The 14,579-nt window shown below is 46.7% G+C and overlaps 1 protein-coding gene across 6 annotated transcripts in view; it reads right to left on the reverse strand.

Moving 5' to 3' along the window:
* Window positions 1–1,572: 1,572 nt before the first annotated feature.
* The window catches only part of LOC126547314 (E3 ubiquitin-protein ligase MARCHF2-like), a 36,096-nt gene continuing 23,089 nt past the window's right edge, over window positions 1,573–14,579 (reverse strand). For 3 of the 6 annotated variants that reach the window (XM_055062778.2, XM_055062777.2, XM_055062776.2), the window contains 2 exons: window positions 6,641–6,974; window positions 1,573–1,799 (listed from right to left, as the gene is read on the reverse strand). In XM_055062778.2, coding sequence (XP_054918753.2) covers window positions 1,658–1,799; window positions 6,641–6,974 — 476 coding nt within the window. In that variant the 3' untranslated portion in view covers window positions 1,573–1,657. Of the gene's footprint in view, window positions 1,800–6,640; window positions 7,028–8,450; window positions 9,258–14,579 lie in introns of those variants that run through there. The other 3 variants (XM_050195276.3, XM_050195277.3, XM_055062779.2) reach the window with 3 other exon arrangements.

Consider the following 14,579-nt stretch of genomic DNA (forward strand, 5'->3'; position numbering starts at 1 on the left):
CATACATCTGTCATCACTATTCTTCCGTCGACAAGTACCAAACGTCGCTTTCGTCCTCGTTACATCGCTGCGTGGACACCTGACACTGTGCAGCCTCCTAATTTGGTGTTTGCATTTCGGCATAGCTGTGAGCGGTGTAGTGCATAAACAGAAAAATTGCATGAGAGTAGTCATTTTCGTGGTGGATAAACATAAACATATATATTGCACGAGTTGACACGTCGCAGAGGATAAAAATAAGCACAATTGTACGCATCGACGTTAGTTGTAAAGCACTTAAATGGACGCTCAACTGGAAGTTGACGCCTATGACTTGCAGTGGTTGGCGGACGCCTTCGTAGAAACACCCGGTAAAGTAAGATAAACGCGATTCCAGGACGTTGGGCTCTCCATCAAGACTCTGCAGAGAAACGAGAACAATCAGCACATATGTGCACACCTTTGTCGTCGCACAAGCACACCACCATGTGAGGTGGCTAGGCAGATGACACAAAATTTCAGGTCGGAGTTCGCAAGACCAGTTGATTATAATCATCAGTAGATCGACCAAAAAGCTATGCGCATTTCATAACCGACGCCGGAACTCAAGTGCTTGTACGAAAGATAATGCTTTGTGTTTGGTAGGAAACGAACGGGTGGCGTTGATGGAGCGACTTTCACACAACACCATGCTGTCATAACGAAAAAGTCAAAATAAAAATAAAAATAAAAAAAACGCCGTAACTTATGATAGTAGTAACAGCAAACGTTTGACCAACTTGACGCGATTCGCGAAAATTACATGCCAGAAATCTGAATAGGGAGGGTGGGTTTGTTGCACTTGGCGACACTACGCAGTCTTCTTGGCTGCCAATCATTGTTTTGAGCTCTACAGTGCTTCCTTGCGGTCAAAAAGTCAAGTAAGCTCCCGAGGACGGCCTAAACTAGTTCTTCGGCCCATGCACACTCTGAATCGAATTCTGGAGTTTTACGTGCTATAACCAAGGTTTGGCTATGAAGCACGCCTTAGTGGGGGACTCCGGATTAATTTTGACCAGTAGGTAATCTTTAACGTGCCCCCAAAGCACGGGACACGGGCGTTTTTTGCATCTCGCACCCATCGAAATGCGGCCGTCGCGGCCGGGATTTGTTCCCGCGACCTCGTGCTTAGCAGAGCAACACCATAGCCGCTAAGCCACCGCGTCGGGTTGCAACTATGACGGGCTTTATTCCAAAATAACTCGTAATCTACCTGCCCTTGGGCAAGAGGTAGTGAAATTACAACACCGACTAAGAAACCTTAGTTTCTTTATATGTAAAAAGATTGTACTTGGTCAAAAAAAAAAAAAAAAACGAAAACTACTTTTGTTACGCACCATTGACTCGTCCGTGGATCCGCCATTCGGTGCGGCAGATGATGATGAAACATCGAATCGGAGAAAATGACAAATACTGACCCTTGCGTATGCCTTTTTGTCTATAACGACTCCTGCAGTCCCTTTCAGTTCAGCAGAACTGGTAGAGTGCTCTACTTCGCAAGCGCTTCTCGCGCGAACAGACTTCACTATCCACCATCATTCTGAAACACATATCTACAGCCATATGGTTGAGCAGAGCCGCCTTTTATTTGCTGCCAGAAGCGCAAATAAATTTTGATGCGAGCTTTGCATCCTCTGCATCAGTTGGGAGCCCGCGGCGCCTTCCGGTCCTGGCAGGGCGGAAGTTCGCCGCGTGGCGGTCGGCTCTCGCTGTCCTCCGGCAGCAGAATGCGCATCTCGGCGTTCAGCAGGCACCAGCGACACGAGCTCTCCCACGCCATCCTGCGAGGACGTGTGTGTGCATCTATCAGCGCTGTTGCGAGCTCCATGGTCGCGCGTGTCCCCTGTATATGTATATGTCACTGTACTATATGCCAGACCGCTTTCTGCGTTTTCAAATAAAAGAAATGCGTATCGTATTCCTCAAGTGTGGATATAATTTGCCGCGTAATATACGGTGAAATCGATTTCTAAATTTGTGACTACAGCCGCAGAGAAAAAACTTGAAAACCTGCGGGCTTCCGTTTTGTCGTACATATATACAGCAGCCCGCCATCGACTTTCTCGCCCGCTTCACTTCTGCGGAGATAACTGGAAGCTTACCAAGGTCTCGTAAACAGCAAAATCACTCACGCCCCGCTATATCCATTTATAACAATGTCTGCACTGCGCTGTGTGTGTTTGGAGGTTGTAAGTTACGCATTGATTACACCGTTTAGCAGTTGCTCCATGTTCCAAACAGAGGAGAAACGTGGCAAATACGTTCCGTGTGGTCGACGTTCTAGTTAAGCGTTTCCACGTATATAGCTGTTATATTAAAAAAAAAAAAAGCAGCATCGCCCGAAACGGCGAAGCAATGGTAGCAATGGCAGAGTATTAGACAATTACACGAAATAAAAATTTAAGTTATGGGGTTTTACGTGCCAAAACCACTTTCTGATTATGAGGCACGCCGTAGTGGAGGACTCCGGAAATTTAAACTACCTGCATGGGGTTCTTTAACGTGCACCTAAATCTAAGCACACGGGTGTTTTCGCATTTCGCCCCCATCGAAATGCGGCCGTTCCAGTTGCTTTTGGGCTTCAATGCATAATGAAATGAATGAATGTGTGGTACTTACTGGCGCAAGGGCCAGGTATGGCCAAAGAGCGCCATACCAGTGTTAATGGGTTTGCAGTCGAGGCATTATTTCTATGAAGTTGATGTGACGTGGCTGTAAAGGGGCCTTAAAAACAGTCGCTCTAAGTGCATAAAATCTATGTGTAATAAGATTATGGCGATAACAAATGACGGGAACTATCAGCCTTAAGATGCATTGCGACATAATGATATGATGTAAAAAATATGTCTGATGCTAAAATTTACTAGAGCACTACTGCCTCATTAGAGCCCTTGAAACACAAGGGCCTGGAGGCATGTGCTATACAAAACATTATCACAGCAGCATCCTCTGGGAAGAGGATGCGCTATGAATTTAATGGGCTTATTTCATGTAGGACAACATCATTCAAGAAACCGAAGACTACTTTGGTATTAAAAAGCGGTTCCTTACCAAGAAACATAGCCGGGTGAAGAGGTATGTAATAACGGTATGCAAGAGGAGAATGTTTCTTTCTCAGCTTCAGCTTCCCGACACTCCAGGAGGACGTGGAGGACGGTCAGCCTCTCACTGCATCTACCACAGGTTAGAGGTTCATTTCCAGTAAGTAGAAAATTATGGGTCCCAAATGTGTGTCCTATTCTGAGAGGACAGTATAGGACATCTGTTCACCGCGATATTGTTGCGGAGGGCCAAAAACCTAACTGTGGCTTTTTCACGTGCAGTTTACTATTTATTTCGTCGTCGCACATGCGTTCCCAGTGGTTTCGCAGTTTATTTCGTAAGAAAGGCTTCAGATCTGTGACAGGGACCGTAGCGGTAGGATTAACAGCATGTGATGCAATTGACGTGGCCATCTGGTCTGCCAGAACGTTACCTTCGATTCCCCTATGGCCAGGTACCCAGCATATAATGATATGCTGTTTAGATAGCTAAGCTTTACACATGTCGGAATAGAGCTCAATAAGTACAGGATTTTTATGTTTACAGAGTGACATCAAGGCCTTCACGACACTTAGAGAGTCTGTATATATGACTGATTTTCGGAGTTTTTATTTCCTTATATGCTTCACAGCCGACAATAGTGCGTAGGCCTCGGCCGTAAAGATACTTGTTTCTGGATGCAGTACATCGTATTCCGAGAAGGATGGACCGACGGCTGCATAGGACACTCCGGCGTGTGACTTGGAAGCGTCTGTACAGAACTCTGTGCACGAGTGCTTGCACTGAAGTTCTAGGAAATGCATTCGTATTTCGACCTCTGGTGCGTGCTTTGTAACTTCTAGAAAGGACATGTCACATTCTACCACCTGCCACTCCCAATGAGGTAACAGCTTGGCTGGACGCATTAAGCGATGCTCGAGGAGTGGGACATGTATTTCATCACTAAGCTCCCTCACTCAATGCATAAAAGAGCGTTTTGTTAAACAAGTAAGTGGAACAACAGTGCATTCTTACGGCGAGTTTGATGGCGCAGATCTCCAAACTGGTGTCAGTTTGGAAATTCATTCCAAGTGGATACGCGTTGCAAACTCACCGCCTACAATTCGTACATTGCAATATGTGCCGTAAAGTAACCAAGAAGCTACATATACAAGCCGTCAGCCCACCTGGGCTCTGCCCCCAAGGCAGCTCGCTTTCAATATCAAGCCCGCGCGACCGTGCGTTGCTGCTGAAGTACAACGCACCCTACCGGCTCTCCCCCCGGTTCCTTGTGCGCTACGGAAGACGGCGCGCTTCCTCCCTGCTTTCCTCTCTTGTGCGCGCGAGATTGAGCTGTGATCGCCAGCTCACTCTCGCACGCTTTCATGCGCACGTACAGCATACGGCGCGCAGCGAGGGTGTTATCGCCTTTGGACTTATACGGAACACTACGGTGACGACAAAATTCGCCTGCAGTGTCCATATAATTGCTATCGCAAAGAAAGACCAGTATAGAAACTGTAAAACATCGTGTTGGACCGTGTGTACCGGGAGCCGCCGGCTTCGTGCTGCTGGTGGCTACACCGCATCTCCGAAAGTTTGTTTACGCAACCGCCCCTAGCGCTGTAACCCGCTGCATGCGACCTCCAACATACGGCGCAGGCTGCGTAAGCCCTCAAGCTCAGCCGCGCGGAGAACTCTGCGCAGCCACGGCCGGGCCCTAAAGGAGGAGACGCGTGCTCTCTTCTTCTAGCGCGCACTCGATCTTGAGTCCTCCAACATTTGGCGAGAAGCGCGCGGAAAGATGGCACGCGCTGATTACAGTACGCTCTAGCATAGTGTCGAACCGAAATCTTTTTCGTTCCGGTACACCGTAAACGGTTCAGTTCCGGTTCAACTCTGGAGCGAGAAAAAGAATGGTTTAAACCGGTTGGAACAGATTCAAGTTCATCTGCATAACGGAATACTAATGACAAGAAAACAGCACAAATTTATTTTGTGCAAAAGCTTGACGCTGTTGCTAAGCTACACTGAATGATTACGTCGTCTATTGTTCTTCAGGCCCCACGTAGCTACAAAGGAATTATCATTCATTACTTCACGGCACTTATTTCAATCTACGAATTGTAAATAGCGAGTATGCAAGGCAAATCGGCTTAGAACGAATTCTGAGGATGGCACCGGTTTCGAGAGCAGTCAAACTTGCGGCAAAACGCACTGTTGTTACACTTATTTTTTTTTAAAGAAAAGGTTGTTTTAGCATTGAAGCGCAAAATTAATTTAAACTCCATTGCATTTCGTCGGACACTTTAAACATATTACCTCGAAAGTGGCGTAGTCCTGGGAATTTTCGTTGTAAGTCGATATGCCTTGCATACTCTACAATCGGTAGACTGAAATATGTGCAGTAAAACAATTTACCATGAAGTTAATTAACGTATTATGCTAATTATTAAATGAAGCATTTTGACTTTTCGTAGAAGTGATGGCCGCCTCATCGAGTAATTTAGATCCAGGGTTAGAATTGCACTCTCTGCCACGCAATTTTTAAAATTTTCGTGCATCTAAAAAAAGAAACGCCATGCACACACAATCGTCTTCGAAGGGCCCGATCACAGCCTTGAATCTAGGCCTAACTAAATAGTTTACAAGGGCCTTGATGGCTCGCTTTATTGATATGTCCGGTCAATGGCCGAGTAACACTTTCACTGAACGGCCTGTTGTTAAGTGACGCTAACGAAGAGACCAATGCCTGCCGTGGGGGGCAAGCAACAAGTATGTGTGGTATACTGTCTCAGATACTTTACATGCATCAAAGTCTGGCGAGTCCGCGCGTCCGACGCGATTTTTTTTTTTTTTACATTTACACAACACCTATAGTCTGGCCCTTGACGCAATACGCTGACAACCGTACTCACGGTGCTGCTATTTAAGAAATCACGCGGAGATCGTGTATATTTACAGACGAGGAAGCATAGTTGAGGCACAAGTGAAGGCAATGCATGAATGAAAAGCTCCAGAAAAAGGTGGCCAACCTGAACCTAAAACTACCGTTTTTTTCCTTTCGGTTTCGCTACGGAGTGAAAAAAAAGTGTAATGTTCCAGTTCAATCAAAAATAACTTTTTTTATGGTTTTCGGTTCAGTTCCGGTTCGGCACCCTGCGCTCTAGATCGCACCAAATTCTGATAACTTATTGCTAAATTCACGAACAGCGATTATTAAAGCGGTCGAAAAAAAGTGAATATCTTCACATTTATGTATTCATTTAAGTACTATTTAAGCACTGCCGACCTGTAGTTCAGGCTTTAGGCAGGAGTGGGCATTAAATACAAGTCACAGTAGTGTATCAGAACATGCGGAACATGCGCAGAACTGCGTAACAGAACATGCGTGAAAATCCAACACAAGCATATGCATATGCGCAGGGAATAAATGCTTTCATAGCCAAAATCAACAAGACAACACGGACGAACGCTTTACGATCCTATATGCCCCACGTAAAAGGTACACTACGTATACGTGCAGCGAACCACTCAGCTATATATTTCATTCACAGTGAGACACTGGCTGACCAGCTCGTTCGGGGGAACGTGCTCGCACCTGAAGGCTACGAAGGGGAAGACGGACCAGAGCAGGGACTGGCCCAGGAGAGCAGCGGCGTTCAGCACCTGGTACGTCCAGGGCAGGCGGCCCCACATGCGCACACTCAGTATCCAGGCGAACGCGAACACGTGCAGCAAGCTCAGGCTGAAGAGGACGCCCAGCAGCGCGTACACAAGCGGCTCCTTGCGACCCTCCGGGTGGCGAAGTAGGTCGCAGAAGGTCCGCGTCCTCCGCAGGATCGGATAGTTGTAGTGGCAGATGTTGCACTCCTCCTCCCTACGCTCCGAGACCCATCGTTCCATGCATGGCTTGTGCGCGAAGCCAATGCTGCCTGCACGAGCGGCGCTTGTTGTCATGCTTCGAGGTTTGCCTACGCCATTGACTCTGCGTACAAAAGGACCCAGGACGGCATCTGCGCATGCCGAAGTGCTGCTGACACAATTTTTTGGGGTGCTAAATTCGTCTCGAAGTAAGCAAGTCACCCGAATCCGATACTTCTAAAATATATATACAACGCGGCACTTACCGCGTTAATGAGGGCGGGTCGACATTGTACATGCTACCCGTGAAAGGTGGCCAACAGTTTTTTTTCCCCTTCCTTCAACGCAAACACGTGACACGTGGAAGCGTTCTATTAGGCAACCGCTGAACCGATTCACCAGTAAACGAAAAAAAATGCCAATCCATTTGCCTGGTGGAAACAATATTGAAGTATATAAATTGAAGACATTAATCGTTAAAGATTCATAACTTTGAAGCAGCAATCGAGTAAATATGGACATCGCAAGTTTGCGAACCTCGCATGATAAATGCGAGTTTCCTTGCTGATATAATAAGGCGGCATAGAATTAAGGAAATGACACAAGAATGTAAAACTGACGCCACAAGCGCTGATGTTAAACCTGATGTCGAAGTGATGTATGTCCAACCAATTAACATAGCCAGTCAACTCGTGCTACCATTACCGACATTACGCGAGCATATTGTATCGTGATGCGCTGGAGGTGACAAGGCCTCATCAGCAGGCCGACTAAAACAAAACGCTAGCTTACTTGCATGTTCACATCGAGGAGAATTCTGCAGCGCGGTTCCTGAATTCGCTTCATGATGCAGTATATGTGTAATGGAGCTGCACTAATGCAGTTTGTGTAGCTCTTATTCCCCCCCCCCCCCTTTTTTATTTTTATTTTTTATGACTATTTTTTTAAGTCCTCAACTCTTCATGTAAACAGCCTGATCAACATAACGCGCCTTTAGGGTGCGTGCAATCGAAAACATTTTGAGGAATGTTAGAAGCGTACGAAATGGTACGGGCTCCTTTCTTCGACGTCCTTCCGGGATCAGCATGCGGCACTTCCAGCCGCGCATGGATATTTATTTGGCTTGCAAGGACCATACAACGACATCGGACGTCAGCCGGCACAAGGAGAAAACGGTACGAGTCCCGCATACCTCCCGACGCTTGGTAACCGCGCACTACGTTACGGGCCAGCACGCAACGAACGACGGTTGATACAGTGTTTGTTCACGTAGGGCCCATCCCTGGACAAGATGGGATAATCTAAGTACAACCACGGTATTGCGGAGCCGCCCTGTTGACTACTGCCTGCAGCGGCCAAGAGTTCGTCTGCATATTTAGGGCGTTCTAACAAAGCAAGAAACAGACGCAAAGGAATATATAAAAATGCACCACACACGGGCGTTGTGCACATATGTTGTGCCCGTTTTCTATGTTTCTTTTGTGTGCGCTGGAAGAACGGCGCAATGAACAAATACGTCCAGATTTTTCACTTCGAGAGGCACGTACCTCGGCAAAGGCAAGGCTGCAGCAGGGAACCGCAGCTGACCCCTCGGAAACAGATGCGGCATATGTCGGCGTCGTCGGGCTGCGTGTTCTTGCCAGAGGGCCCAGCGGAGGCGGCACTCGGCGAGTCCATGCCACCGCAGGCGCCCCCGGCGCGGCGGCTTCGTCCTCATCATCTTCGCCGCGCGGTGATAGTACGCACTTTGCCCCATGCACCCCCGAAAATTGGACGCGGCCTTTCGCTTACCTGTTGGCGGGTGAATCGTTATTTTTCTCCACGTGGTCTCTTTCAGAAGCTCAATGATTTTACCTGGATGCCGTGCCTTGCGAAGAACTTACCGAACAGAGGGCAAAATGAAAGGAACATTAATGCAACCGGCAACCGAATTGACAGCGATGTCATGACAACGAAGGCGATATATGGTGCTTATCGAGGGAACATAGGCGATGGGAAGATATGCGATGACGGGTGTATGCAAAGAAAATACAACACATATCTAGCTATACATTTAAGGATTCTGTACCTTTTGTGTAACATCGACACATACCCATTTTAGAGGATAGGCCAAGAATGGGCACACGCCCAGTGGTACATATTGAAAGGCTAAATTTAAAAAGAAGTAAATAAAAAAAATACGTTACAATGCGCTTCAGCATTCCATTAACAGACCGGCGTGCTTTAGAGATATCTGTGAGCGTGCATTATATGCTCAGGTTTTGCGTGGGAACCATTGTGGGACAAGCCTATCCTGAAGGATTGGCCAAGAACGGGCACGCACTCAGTGGCACATACTGAGTAGCCAAATCGAAGAAAAATTACTTTGACTCGGCGCATATAACCTCTGTATATATATATATATATATATATATATATATATATATATATATATATATATATATATATTGACACGTGTACTTATCTTTATCGGGCAACCACGTTTCGCCGCCTAACAAATGTAACCGCACAGCGTGGGACGCGCCTGCATGTATCCGAAGTTTCTGGAAAGTTATCGATACTTCTATCCGCTGTCTGTTGTCGCCGAACCTTATGTTATCTGATTTCATCACCTGACGCGAATGGTGTAGAACTTTGTGGAAGGCACGCGGGTCCGAACGATTAGTCTGGAACATTCGACGACTGTTCTTTAAAAGCCGACGCGCTTGACCCGCTGATCAGATTTTCGACGATCGCCGACCGTGTTCGCCGCTATCGTTGTGCTATAAGTGTAGCCTGTTTTTGTGGGCACAGGTTCGCCCAATAAAAGTTAGTTTTGTTAGTTAATTAGCGGAAAGCAATTATTCTACGACTGAAAAGGAATGCCTCGCCATCATTTGGGCTATAGCTAAATTCCGCCCTTACCTCTATAGCAGGCCATTCAAAGTCGTCAGCGACCATCACGCGTTGTGTTGGCTAGCTAACTTAAAGGACTCTTCAGGACGGCTGGCGCGGTGGGGCCTCAGACTGCAAGAATATGACGTCACGGTAATATACAAGTCCGGAAGAAAACACTCCGACGCCGACTGCTTATCGCGCGCCCCCATCGATCCCCCGCCGCAAGACGACGAGGATGACGACGCCTTCCTTGGGATAATAAGCGCGGAAGACTTCACTAAACAGCAACGAGCAGACCCGGAGCTAAAAGGCCTCGTCGAGTATTTGGAAGGGAACACCGACGTTGTCCCTAGGGCATTTAAGCGCGGGTTGTCTTCGTTCACGCTTCAAAACAACCTGCTCGTGAAGAAGAACTTCTCACCATGCAGTCCGCGCCAGCTACCTTCTTGTTGTACCGTCAGCGCTGCGTCCAGAAATACTGCACGCCCTACACGACGATCCAACCGCTGGGCACCTCGGATTCTCCCGGACGCTGTCGAGGATACAGGAAAGGTATTACTGGCCGCGTCTGACCGCCGACGTCGCCCGTTACGTAAAGACATGCCCAGACTGTCAACGACGCAAGACACCACCGACAAGGCCAGCAGGATTACTACAGTCGATCGAACCCCCTCGCCGACCATTCCAGCAGATTGGAATGGATTTGTTGGGGCCATTTCCGATGTCAACATCCGGGAATAAGTGGATCGTCGTGGCGACGGACTATCTCACCCGCTTTGCTGAAACTAAAGCTCTACCAAAAGGCAGCGCAGCCGAAGTGGCGAAATTTTTCGTCGAGAACATCCTGCTGCGACATGGTGCCCCAGAAGTCCTCATCACCGACAGAGGAACGGCTTTTACAGCAGAGCTCACCCAAGCCACTCTGCAGTACAGCCAGACAAGTCACAGGAGGACAACTGCCTACCATCCGCAGACGAATGGTCTCACGGAGCGCCTGAACAAGACCCTCGCCGACATGCTAGCAATGTATACGTCGACGTCGAGCACAAGACGTGTGGGATGCGGTCCTGCCGTATGTAACCTTCGCTTACAACACGGCGGTGCAAGAAACAACACAGATCACGCCGTTTAAGCTGGTTTACGGCAGGAACCCGACGACGACGCTCGACGCCATGCTGCCCCACGTCACTGACGAAGAGAATGTTGACGTCGCTATCTATCTCCAGCGCGCCGAAGAAGCCCGACAGCTCGCCCGCCTACGGATCAAGAACCAACAGAGGACCGACAGCCGACACTACAACCCCTGACGACGCTTCGTCGAGTACCAGCCCGGTGACCGTGTTTGGGTTTGGACCCCTATACGCCGACGAGGACGTAGCGAGAAGCTTTTGCGTCGCTATTTCGGACCGTACAAGATCATCCGGCGTATTGGCGCACTGGACTATGAGGTCGTGCCAGACGGCATTTCGCTATCACAGCGGCGCCGCTCACGACCTGAAATAGTCCACGTTGTGCGACTCAAGCCGTTACTACCAGCGTTAATGAACTTTGGGGCTTCGCGTAACTGACCTTTGGAGTTTGTTCTTTTGTTACTTATGTTTAATAACTGTCCTTTTGTGTTTCACTCTCTTATATTTGTAGCATCGGGACGATGCTTTTTAGGAGGGGGGTATTGACACGTGTACTTATCTTTATCGGGCAACCACGTTTCGCCGCCTAACAAATGTAATCGCACAGCGTGGGACGCGCCTGCATGTATGCGAAGTTTCTGAAAAGTTATCGATGCTTCTATCCGCTGTCTGTTGTCGCCGAACCTTATGCTATCTGATTTCATCACCTGACGCGAATGGTGTAGAACTTTGTGGAAGGCACGCGGGTCCGAACGATTAGTCTGGAACATTCGACGACTGTTCTTTAAAAGCCGACGCGCTTGACTCGCTGATCATATTTTCGACGATCGCCGACCGTGTTCGCCGCTATCGTTGTGCTATAAGTGTAGCCTGTTTTTGTGGGCACAGGTTCGCCCAATAAAAGTTAGTTTTGTCTTTCACAGTATTTGCTACTGTGTTCTTCAACGTCACCACCACGTGACAAAATATATATATATAAACAAGAAGAGAGGGGGTTAACTGAGGGGCCCGATTTTTATTAGTATATCATAAGAAGCCAACAAACACTGACACCACTGACTATAGTGTACTAGAATAATGTTCTAGTATTATTCTAGTACACTATACCACTGACACTCCCAGGGTTCTACTAGGACACATAAATACCCAAGAAAAGTGGATGGGGAAACAGCGCCGTGGTACCTCAATTGGTAGAGCATCGCAGGCGAAATGCGAAGGTTGTGGGTTCGCTTCCCACCTGCGGCAAGTTGTTTTTTCATCCACTTTAATTTATATTAATTTATCGTTTCTTTATTTCATTTATTAGGCACAAGTAATTTCCCCTATGTTGTCCTTGGTGTCAGTGTTTGTTGGTTTCTTATGATATGACTATATATATATATATATATATATATATATATTTAACGAGAAGAAAGGGGGTTAACCGAGGGGCCCGATTTTTATTAGTCATATCATAAGAAGCCAACAAACATTCGGTTTGTTGGCTTCTTATGATATGACTATATATATATATCCCCAAATATATGCGCCGAGATAACGACCGACCCAACAGCAGCCATGTAGCCACGCCAAACCCGAGAAAGCTTCGCTTAAACACACACACGCACACACAGGTAGCTTTTACTGTATAGTCGACGTCGCTATCGTATGATTCTTGAAACGTTTGTTTCATGCTAAAGGTGGGCAATAAACCTCAGAATGCTTGACCTCACCTCAACCTACCATAATATTTGACATCACTCAACCTCATCCGCTGAGGTTGAGGCGCATTTAGGATACCTCACCTCAACTTTCAGCAGCTGCCATCGACCTGAGAGCTCCAACCTCATTATTGAGGTTGAGAACCCGACCTCAACCTCAGTTTGTGGTGTAGTATTCAATGTCGAATTTGTTAACCGATTGCATAAACCTATACGTAAACGATATGTTCTCATGCCTCCGATACAGGGGGCTCTAAGCCACGAAACAGCAAATTAAGTACATATAATACTTCACGCAAAAGTTTGTTCAGTAGAAGGTTCCAACTGCGAAACATGATAAGAAAATGGATGCAAACTGTAATGATATGCTGGAGATATGTTACCCTGGTCATTGTAGGAAACTCTATGACCTTGACCGATCATATGGCCTAAGCCAACTATTGGTATCGTGCACTACGGAGGGTGGCGCTGCAAACGCCGTTGCTGGGCGCAACCCACCGGCCCTATTTCAAAGAGGACGCTCATAACATCCATCCATCCATCCACCCTGGGACGTCAGCAGGAGGGATCTCCTTTGTCGTCTGCAACAGGTGAATTTGCCGTTGATATATATTATAGGGGAACATAGTAGAGACCAGTGGAACTTGCATTCCTTTGCTCTAGCTCTAATAAGAGAGGGAAGAGAGGAAAGGTTTGCTGCCCTTGTATAACTGTGTGTTGCGTAACATGGCGCTCTCCGCATGTCTATATTTTTGAGAGTGTTTATTTTATAACGTCAGCGTATTTAGCAAAACAAACGTTATATTTTTTCTGTGGCTTCCATAAAAACAATGCCGTCGCGGTCAGGCACACCATCTCGCGGCTCAGTCGCAAAACATCACGCCACGAGAAGGAAGAAATCGTTTTTCTCGGCAATTGCCACTGGACCAAATTTGAGGTTTGTTGCATTTAGAAGAAAAAGTTAGAATCTAGTGACCAGGTTCTTTATTTAGGCCGTCGTTTTTTTGTATAAAAATTGTCCTTGTGTTTTTATATAAAAGAAAGCTAGACTATCGTTTACAACTTTGTACCTCATCGATGAAAAACGATATCACAATTCTGTAAGCTACACTGATTATCTAAAGCGGACAAAATTGATGTATTACAAACCCCCCTGAAAAACCCTAAGGTGTGAGAGGGACTTTTGCAAAACCTCCGCAAACATTGTAAAAAAAAAAAACCACATAAGCACTAAAATAACTATATCAAATTTGTCCGCTTTAGATGCTCTAACGGATGCACTTTACAGAAAACTGCGATATCCGTTTTTCGTGCAGAGTTACGGATTTACAGGCTTCGCGCTTCTATTTTTTTTTACTTATCGATTTTCGGTAACTTTTGTTAAAAATTCCAGGACATAAATCAAAATTATTTTTTTTCCATACAGTCACTAGAGTTTAACTTGTCACTGGCATGGTTCTACATAATTAAATAAATATAGCAACCTCAAACAAGGCGCTCTTGTCGCATAACGAAGCACTCGAAAGAAGAGTGGTTGATTTAAAGCAGTATTCGAGAATGAATAATGTGGAAATTAAGAGAATCCCTACATCGCAAGGGTGAAGACTGCTGAGTCATTCTGAAGCGAATTGGCGATGCTATCGAGTACCCTACCTTACCCGCTTATATCGAGACGGCTCACCGTGTTGCCTCTAGGTCAAATGAGAAGAGCGTTATTGCTCGCTTCTGCTCACTCGATAAGAAAAATGAGTTTATCAGGAAGGCGAGAAGGGCTAGGCTTCGCACTGTCCACATTGGTTTCACTGGTGGCACCACCTATGCGAATGACCACTTGACCGTTGACAACAAGAAGGTGTTCTCGAAGGCACTGGCACTCAAAAAAGGAAAACAAGTGGAAATACTTATAGACAGAAAACTTCCAGATAAAATCCCGCAATACTGATGACAGCAGGGTCTATCGCATTATCAC

Source organism: Dermacentor andersoni, chromosome 1, assembly GCF_023375885.2.
Source record: "Dermacentor andersoni chromosome 1, qqDerAnde1_hic_scaffold, whole genome shotgun sequence".
NCBI classification, from domain to species: Eukaryota; Metazoa; Arthropoda; class Arachnida; order Ixodida; family Ixodidae; genus Dermacentor; species Dermacentor andersoni.